At 37.0% G+C, this 9645-nt stretch overlaps 1 protein-coding gene across 1 annotated transcript; it reads right to left on the bottom strand.

The window, feature by feature from the left end:
- Positions 1–8555: 8555 nt before the first annotated feature.
- LOC130841909 (proteasome subunit alpha type-2-like) lies at positions 8556–9422 on the bottom strand. The gene has a single exon (XM_057718524.1). The coding sequence runs from the start codon at positions 9418–9420 to the stop codon at positions 8716–8718; it is 705 nt and encodes a 234-aa protein (XP_057574507.1). The 5' UTR covers positions 9421–9422; the 3' UTR covers positions 8556–8715.
- Positions 9423–9645: the final 223 nt, after the last annotated feature.

Below are 9645 nucleotides of genomic sequence, written 5' to 3'. Positions count from 1 at the left end.
CTGGAATCGGAATGCCTGGACTCAAATCCTAACTTCTCCAATGTACACTTTTGGGACAGTTACTTAATGTTTCCATGCCTCAGGGTTCTTATCTGTCAAATGGAGATAAAATAATACCTAGCTTATGTGCTTGTGAGGATCAAAGAGAGAATTTCGTAGTGCTTAGCATAGAGCTTGGCACACAGCAGACACTCAGCTGCTGGATGTTATTGGCTATCAAGAATGTTCTTATTGACCATTCTCACTGTCATCTTCATCAAAATAATATATTATCCAGGCCTCAAACCCTTTCAGTGAAACAAATCAGAAGGAGAAGTTGGACTCTTTACTCATCCGTCTCGGTTACTTCATTAAAAAGTAAGAGTGTTTCCTTAATAGAAAGCTTTCGCTAAAAATGCCCATCCCCCCCAAAACCCTTCCCAACAGCCTCTAGGTTATTCCCTCCGCTGTGAAATGTGGCTAGACCTAACTGAGAGGCTTAGTGTGCAAAAGAAAAGAATTCAAAATATCTCATACCAAATATTGATAATTTGTTTATATTGATTACATGTTGATACTTTTTGGATATACTCTATTCAATAAAATATATCTATTAACTTCATCTGTTCTTTTTACTTTCTGTTTTCAATGAGACTACTAGAAAATTTCAAAACACTTCTGTGGCTTGCATTTGGAGCTCCTATTCTATTCGATTGGACAGCACTAGCCTAGAAGCTGCTGCTGCACGTTTCCTGGGTCCACCTCACTTTGGGGTTTGATGAGTTTCTCCTCATGCCTCTAGACCTATTGCTAGTGATTCCCTCCCCTTTCCTTGCTCTTTGCTACAGGCAGGCAGTTCGCCATTCCTTCTGGTCGGCCCGACCCTGTATCTGTAAGGCGTGCTGACTCCCATAGTCCCTTGCCCCTAATGGGCAGTGAAGGGGGCCGGTGGCCACTGCTGGGCTATTGGCGAATTTTCCTCCCTGGTCTCCTCACAGTATGTGGTTCATGCCTCCCCTTCAGCTTTGCACACATTGGTTTCTGGTTAGCGATTTACAGGTCTCTCTCCTCTCCTCTATTGTGAACCTGTTGATGCCCCATACTATTTCTAGTTTAACTCTGATCCCCACTGACCAGGGTAGCATCTTGTAGAAATTGGGTGCTCATTAAGTTCTGCAGGGACCACTAACTACTCTCCAGCTGCATTTCCTGCTGCCAGTTGCCCCCAGGAGTCCCAATCCCAGTGTTACACGACCTCTAGTTCTCCAGGGAGATTTCATCCATAGCTATCCATCACCTCGCTTGCCACCAGGCTCTCATTGTAACTGTTTGGATGACCCCTACTCTGTTTGTGGTGTAGGCTGGCTAAGCTGGAGCACAGCAGGTCAGGTAGCAGTTCCGGTTTGCAGCCTGGGGGGTGGGTGTCACACAGCGAGGGGTGAGCTCCCTTGAGGGGCTGTATGGTCACTGTGTAGGGAGCTGCAACAGGCTGTCTCCTGCCTTGGTTGCAGGGATTTGCCTGACCTGCCTTGTGGTGGGCATCCTTCCAATTTTGTGGGTAATGCTGCCATGTCATTAGTGGTGAGTAAATGATGCACAGAAAGCAGAGTGGGTAGAACCTTGGCAGATGTGGGTTTCCTAGCAACATCATTAACTAAGTCGGACCACCATTTAGTGAGCTTTGCCTCCTGTGGCCTGATACCATGGTGACACCACACTCTCTCTGGCCACTCCATAAAACTTACGCTTCTGGTTCTCTGTCTTTAGAGGAACTGAGGAGAAAGATCACTTAGCAGTGTGCAGCTAGGAAGCTAAAATCGATGGCAACTTTCTGCTTTCTTCCTTTCTCCCCTGAGGCCTTTGACTGTGTACTTTGTGTGATTTGTTTCCTGGGGATGGACAGCCTTGTATCCTTTTTGTCGTATAAATGTAGAGTTTTTGCTGAAGCATCCCATGTCTCTCTTACTATGATGGCTGGGAGTAAAAATTTATTTATGGTGAAAATGATAGACTATTTATTTGGCTTAGGTTCTACCCATTTTGTAAGGGCTTCAGTCCCCATCAAATTTCTTTTACAATGTTCCAAAAATCATAAAGGAGTGTTTGATGTGTGCTTGTGAACCCTTCTCCACTCCAGATGGGGATTGACCTGGTTCTGAACACACACTGCTGCATCTGCTCTGTGTTTCAGGGACTTTAGAATTTCTCTCTCTCCTTATCTCCCCTCTTTTTCTCCTCCTCCTCCTCTTCTTCCTCCTCCTCTTCCTCCTCCTTCTCTTATTATGGTGGTCTTGTCACTTTAGAACTCAAGTCTGCAGGGGCTAAGCCTAAGGACAATCTGAATGATAGGCACAGTGGTATTCTTAGAATAATACACTTCCCTCCTTTTCCAAGCTGACCTACTAAACTTGGACCAAATTTAACCACTCTAGCTCTCCATCCAATGGAGGTATTCTTTTCCAAGATGCTACCCAGTCTAAGTCAGTAGAACATTGGTGGCCCTGGCCCTATTGGTCCTCTAGACAGGCTGAAGTTGCCAAGCTCAGATCCTGGACCATTGCTGTGGAGAAAGGCCTGTCAACTTTGTTTTTCAAAAAGATATTTTAAAACTTTATTAGAATATATTCAAGAACACTCAAATAAAGAAGATTCAAATTGATATACTGTGGTCATAGATTAAAAAGTGAAATATTTAAATATAGCAATTCTTCCTTAAATGATGTAAAAAACAACAGATTTTTCCTTGGGTTTTTTCTGGCTTTATTGAGATATAATTGACATATCACCTTGTGTAAGTTTAAGGTGTACAATGTGATGACTTGATGGGCATTTATTATGAAATGTTAACCACAAGAAAGTTAGTTCTCCATCACCTCACATGCCACTTTTTTCCCCACTTTTGTGTGGTGAGAGCATTTAACATCTACTCTTTTAGCAGCTTTCAAATATACAACACAGTATTGTTAACTATAGTCACCACGCTGTACGTTAGATCCCCAGCACTTACTCCTCCTGTAACTGTAAGTTTGTACCCCTTGACCAACATCTCCTCATTTCCTCTACCCTCTGCCCTGGCAACCACTATTCTACTCTCTGCTTGTATGAGTTCATCTTTTTTAGATTCCACATATATGTGAGAACATACAGTATTTGTCTTTCTCTGTCTGATGTCCATTAGCTTCTCTATCTGGTTGAATCTGCCCTAAAACATCATCAATGTGGGCATGGAAGAACCCATTCCCCTGACTAGGGTTTACTCAGGAACTCCACGTGGCATCCACAGTCAGAATCCTTGACTTACTGATCCTAAGATGCCTCTTTTCTTAGAGTGTGTTGTTCACTGTGTATTTCCCCAGCAGAGGCCAGGTAGTAGGCACCATGGGAAAGCTGTGAAGGATCAGACATGAATTCTGTTTTGAAGGAGGCTCCAGAATAGAGCTTGAGATGATATGACTCAACAACCAACCCAAAATAGGAATCTCTGTAACAGTACTTCTATCCTCTGCCTGGATCTTTACCAGTTTTCAAAGAAGGGCTTTCCATTGTAGAGCAGTTTGAATTGTTAGAAGTATTTCCTTATTTAAAGCTGAAATCCATTTCTCTAACACTTGGTCCCAGCTTGTATTGTCTGTAGCCAAATAAAATAGAGTATTTCCCTTTTATGGTAGTTCTTAAAACATCTTAAAACAGCTCTCATAGTCCTTCTAGTATCTTCTTTCCTCCAGTTGTCAAAGCAGTTTTCTTCACATGTTGTCATCACTTTCCTCTGTATGTTCTCTTGTTTTGTAATGCCTTCTGTGTGTAATGAAGTTCAGAAGTAAATTCAGTACTCTAGATGTGATCTGACCATCAGGAATAAAGTGGGAATATCATCTCTCATGATTTGAACTTGAGGCATTAAATGCAGCATATTTATTTTTTAGGAGACCTTCATTGACATTCCCTTTCTCTGAGCCTGACTCCTATGATAGAAGCTAAGAGCATCAAAGGCCAGCCACTCATTCCCTCAGTACTCCTTGCAAGAGCATTGGGGACTTCAGTGGGGTCCTGGGTGAGCCAGATGGCCACATTCTCACTGTGATGTGCGACACTCATGTCAACAGCAGTGTCCATACTATTACTGTGTTTGTGGTGTGATTTTGGCTATGTCTGTAGCTGTTGCCAAGTTCCTTTTACCCCAGACTATTTCCCTAAAATCTAATGATGTTGAACATCTTTTCATGTACTTATTTGTCATCTATATTTTCTTTGGTGAAATGTCTCCTCAGGTCTTTTGTCTGTTTTTTGGTTGGATTGTCTGTTTGGTATTTTTAACTGCTGAGTTTTTAGAGTTCTTTATACATTCTAGATTCTAGTCCTCTGTAGGCTATAGCATTTTTGTAATACTTTCTCCCATTCCATAGCTTGTCTTTTCATCCTTTTCACGTGAGCTTACACAGAACAAAAGTTCTTAATTTTGATGAAGGCTAATTTATTTTTGCCTCTTATGGCTCATGCTTTTGGTGTCAAGTGTAAGAATGCTTTGCCTAGCTCTACATCCCAAAGATTTCCTCCTATTTCTTTTTTCTGAAAGTTATGTAGTTTTGCATTTTACATCTAAGTCTGTGATCCATTTTGAGTTAATTCTTATATAAGGTTTAAGGTTTAGGTCAGTGGTATTTATTTGTTTAGCTGGTAGATGTCCAATTTCTCCAGCCCTATTTATTGAAAAGACTATCCTTCCTATTACACCTTTGTCAAGAATTAGTTGGGCATGTTTGTGTGAGTCTATTTCTGAGTTCTTTATTTGGTTTCATTGATCAATGTCAGACTATCTTGATTACTATAGCCATACAGTAGGCCTTAATATCAGGGAGAGTGATTCCTCATTCATGAGTCTTTTATTACTCAAGATTGTTTTAGCTATTCTAAGACCTGCGCCTTTCCACAAAATTTTAGAATGAGCTTGTCTGTATCTACAAAAACATTGTTGAAATTTTTATGGAATTGAATTAAGCCCATATATTAATATATATGCTAAAGAATTGACATCTTTAGTATGCTGAGTTTTCCAATCCATGAACATAGTATGTATCTCCATTTGTTTAGATTTGCCATCTTAATGGGTTTTTTGCCTTTTATATTTGAGACACAGTGTTTTTATATAATCTTGATACAAGTCCTGTGTTAGGTATATGCATTGAAAATATTTTCTCCCAGTGTGTGACTAACCTTTTCATTTTCTTTACAGTGCTTTTAAGAGCAGAAGATTTACCTTTTGACAAAGTCTATTTTATTATTTTTTCCATTTGTAGTTTGTATTTTATATTTCCTATCTAAGAAATCTTTGCCTACCCCAAGATCACAAAGATTCCTGCCTGTGTTTTCTTTAAGTTTGAACTTTTACATTTAGCTCTATGATCCATTTTGAGTTAATTTTGGTGTGGATGTGAGGTAAAGTTTGGAGTTCATAGCTTTTGTATAGATATCAAGCTTTCCTAACACCATTTGTTAAATAGGCTGTACTTTCCACACTGAACACTTTGATCTCCTTGTTGAAAATCAATTGAACATATATGCATGGGTCTATTTGTGGACGCTTTATTCTGTTGCATTGACCTACTTGTTGATTCTTAAGTTACTCCCATACTATCTTGATTACCATAGTTTTACAGTAAGTCTTGAAATCAGATAAAGTCCTTTCAAATTTATTCTTTTTTCCTCTACAAGATTACTTTGGCTATTCTAAGCCCTTTGCAATTCTATGTAAATTTTATAATCAATTTGTCAATTTCTACAGAAAACTTTGAGAAGATTTCATTGGGATTGCATTGAATCTATAGATAAATTTGAGGACCATTGACATCTTAATGATATGGAATCTTGTAATTCAAAGCTATGGTATACTTCTTTACATATTTAAATCTTCATTTATCTTAATCTTTGTAATTTTCAGTGTAGAGATATTGCACATATTTTGTTAAATTTATTCCTAGATATTTAATATTTTGATTTTTTAATGGAATTTTTTTCAATTTTATTTTCAGATGGATAAACAATAAGGTCTTACTGTATAACAAAGAGAACTATATTGAATATCCTATAATAAACCAAAATGGAAAAGTGTATTAAAGATGTATATATATGTATAATTGTATCACTTTGCTGTACAGCAGTAATTAACACAACATTGTAAATCAACTATATTTCAATAAGAAATATAATAGATTTTTGTATAGTGATTTAGTATACTATGATCTTAATACGTTCACTTCCTAAGTTATTTACTTATTTTTTTTTTAGATTTCTTTGGGTTTTCTATATACATAAACAATTATGTTGTCTGCCATTTATTTCTTTTACTTGCCTTATTGCAATGGCTGGAATGTCCACTATAATTTTGATAGAAGTGGTAGAAACATACCTCCTTATCTTGTTACTGGTATTAGGGGATTGATGTTCAATATTTACCATTAAATATTATGTTAAGTTTTAAGACTTTTATTGATATTGTTTATCTGAATGAGGAAGCGTTCTGTAATTCGTAATTTACTGAGAACTATCATTAATGGGTACTGAGTTTTGTCAAACGATTTTCTGTATCTATTGAGATGAACATATGTGTTTCCTCCTTTATTGTGGTGAATTATATTGTTTAATTTTTGAAGGTAAAACCAATCTTGCATTCCTCATATACACATCAATTGGTGATGATATATTATCTTTTAAAAATATATTACTGGATTCAATATGCCATGGGTCATCACACTGTTTTTCTGTAAAGAACCAGATGTTAAATATTTTCAGTTTTATAGGCCATATGGCCTCTGTGGCAACTATGCAACTCTGGCTTTGTAGTCGGAGACCATACGTAATTGAATGGACATGGTTGTGTTCTGATAAAACTTTTATTTACAAAAACAGGTGGCAGGCCAGATTTGGCCTGTAGGCCACAGTCTGCCAACCTCTGCAATATGGCAATGTTTTGTTAATGATATTTGCATCTATTTTCATGAGGGAAATTTTCCTTTCTTGGAATGTCTTTGCCAAGTTTTGAAATCAGCATTATGCTGGCCTCATTAAATGAGTTCAGCAGTGTTTCCTCCTCCTCTATTTTTCTGATAGAGTTTGTGTAAGATTGATATTATTTCTTCCTTAAACGTTTGATGAAATTTACTAGTGAAACCACCTGGACCTGAGCTTTTTTTCTCATGGGGACATTTTTTACTACAAATTCTATCACTTTCACTGATTTAAGGTTATTTAGATTTTGTATTTCTTCTTGAGTCAGTTTTTGGAAGTTGTGTTTTTAAGGAACTTTTCAATTTCTTCTAAGTTATTGAACTTATTGGTATAAAGTTGTTTGTAATATTGAATTATTAGCCTATGAATGCCTGTAAGTTCTCTAGTTATATCTCCTTTGTTACTTTTTTATTGGGAGTTTGTGTTTCCTTTTTTTATTCTGGTCACTCTTGCTAAACACTTATCCATTTTATTTTTTGCAAAGAACCAATTTTTTATCTTCTTAATTTTCTCCTTTTTCTTTTCTTATGATTTTCTTTTTCATAGATTTATACACTTAGGATTTTACTTAATTTGGATTTAATTTGCTCTTTGTTTCTAGTTCCTTAAGGTTAAAACTTAGATCAATGACTTTTAAACCCTTTTTATTTTCTAACATGAGCATTTAAAGCTATAGATTTGTCACCAAATAAAGCTGTACTTGAAGTCCATAAATTTTCACATGCCTTGATTTTATTTTCATTTGGTTCAAATATTTTTTAATATCCAATGTGATTTCTTCTTTGGCCCATGGATTATTAAATCTGTTACTTAGTTTCTGAATATTTAGTGTTCTACATAATTGTTCTCTTTTTGAATTCTAATTTAAATTCACTTTGGTCAGAGAAAATACTCTGTATGTTTTGAATCATTTAAAATTTATTGAGAATTGTTTTATGACCTATAATATGGTCTATCTAGGTGCATGTTTCTGTTGTATTTAAAAGGGGTATATATTTTGCAGTTGCTAGGTGGAATGTTCTATGATGAGAAGTTTGTATTCTTAACTTTGTTCCTCTGTACCTAATTTTTTTTTTTTGCCTGCATTTATTTTTTGTTGTTGTTATCATTGGTTTTCAGGAATTCCATTATGATGTGTTTGGTGTGGATTTCTTTGTATTTATCTTGCTTGAATTCATTGAGCTTCTTGCACATGTGGATTTATATTTTCATCAAATTTGGATAATTTAGGGGCCCCTATTTTCTCAAATATTTTTTCTGCACACTGGCTTTTGGGAACCACAATTACATATATGTTAGAACTGCTTGGTTTTGTTCTGTAGGTTGCTGATATTTGGTTCATTTTATTTGTCTTTTGAAAATCTTTATGCTTTATCTTATATAGTTTCTTTTGTCATATCTTCGAGTTTACTAATTCTTTCTTATCAGATATCTAATTTGCTGTTAATTCCATCCAGGGTATTGTTTTTTACAGGTATTATATTTTAACTCTGGAGAAGTTCCATTTGATTATCATAATCATTTCTCACCTCACTATGTTCATGTCTTCCTTTATGTTCTTTTTTTTTTTTGAATTTAACGGTTTATTATGATTTATAAGTCTCATTTTAAAAACATCAGTCCATCAAACCATGTAGAAATAAGTATGCAAAAAGTCTGCAAAACAAAAACATACTTTAAACATGTTTAAGTAGAGAGGTTATCTGAAATCCTGGATTTTTGGTCACTTCATTATTATGCAATGGCAGCCAGGTAATCCTTAACTTCAGTTGGAGTCAGTCTCCTAAATCCGGCTTCATTGCAGATTCCAACTTCTATGTTATCTTCTGTCATCTGCCCTTCAAAGCTTTCCTTTAGGGTTAATATGGCTGTATGAATGGCATCTTCAAGTTCCAGATCTTCATTATATCTTTTCTCAAGGAAAGTTTTCCCATTCACATAGTTCTTTCCCATTGCTGTGGCTTTCCAGGCAAAGTAAGCTCCAGATGGATCTGACTGAAACAAATATGGTCGTCCCTCATTCCAACCGCAAATAAGTAAAGAAACTCCAAATGGACGAACACCACCTGACTGGGTATATTCTTGCATCACAGAAGCTACCCTCTGGACCAGCTGAGCTGTGGGAATGGGTTCTTGGTAAACGAGATAGTATTGCTGAGCTAGTTTTCGAGCTCTGTGCACAAGCACTCTGTAATCTGGGCCCATGCCGCTATACACCAAGCCTATGTGTTTGGTGATTGGTTCCACTTTGTGGACACTTCGCTCGTCATACAAAATGGATTTCTGTTTCTTCTGAGTTGCCAAGACCACACCATTTGCAGCTTTAATTCCCACTGAAGGGGCTCCTCCAGCTACAGCAGCCAAAGCATATTCAATCTGGACAAGTTTACCAGACGGGCTGAATGTAGTCAGTGAAAAGCTGTAACCACGCTCCGCCATCTTTACCCTATGTTCTTTTTTTAATATTGATTGATTGATTGATTGATTTGGTTGTGCCTAGTCTTAGTTGTGACACGCGGGATCTACGTTGTGGCATGCAGGATCGTTAGTTGTGGCATGCGAACTCTTAGTTGTGGCATGTGGGATCTATTACCTTGATTAGGGATCGAACCCAGGCCCCCTGCATTGGTAGCACAGAGTCTTAGCCACTGGACCACCAGGGAA

Source organism: Hippopotamus amphibius, chromosome X (assembly GCF_030028045.1).
Source record: "Hippopotamus amphibius kiboko isolate mHipAmp2 chromosome X, mHipAmp2.hap2, whole genome shotgun sequence".
Classification (NCBI taxonomy): domain Eukaryota; kingdom Metazoa; phylum Chordata; class Mammalia; order Artiodactyla; family Hippopotamidae; genus Hippopotamus; species Hippopotamus amphibius.
This window is presented reverse-complemented; position numbering and strand designations above follow the sequence as displayed.

Coding starts and splice junctions, on each gene's coding strand:
- LOC130841909 (XM_057718524.1), bottom strand. CDS start 9,420: ATGGCGGAGCGTGGTTACAGCTTTTCACTGACTACATTCAGCCCGTCT.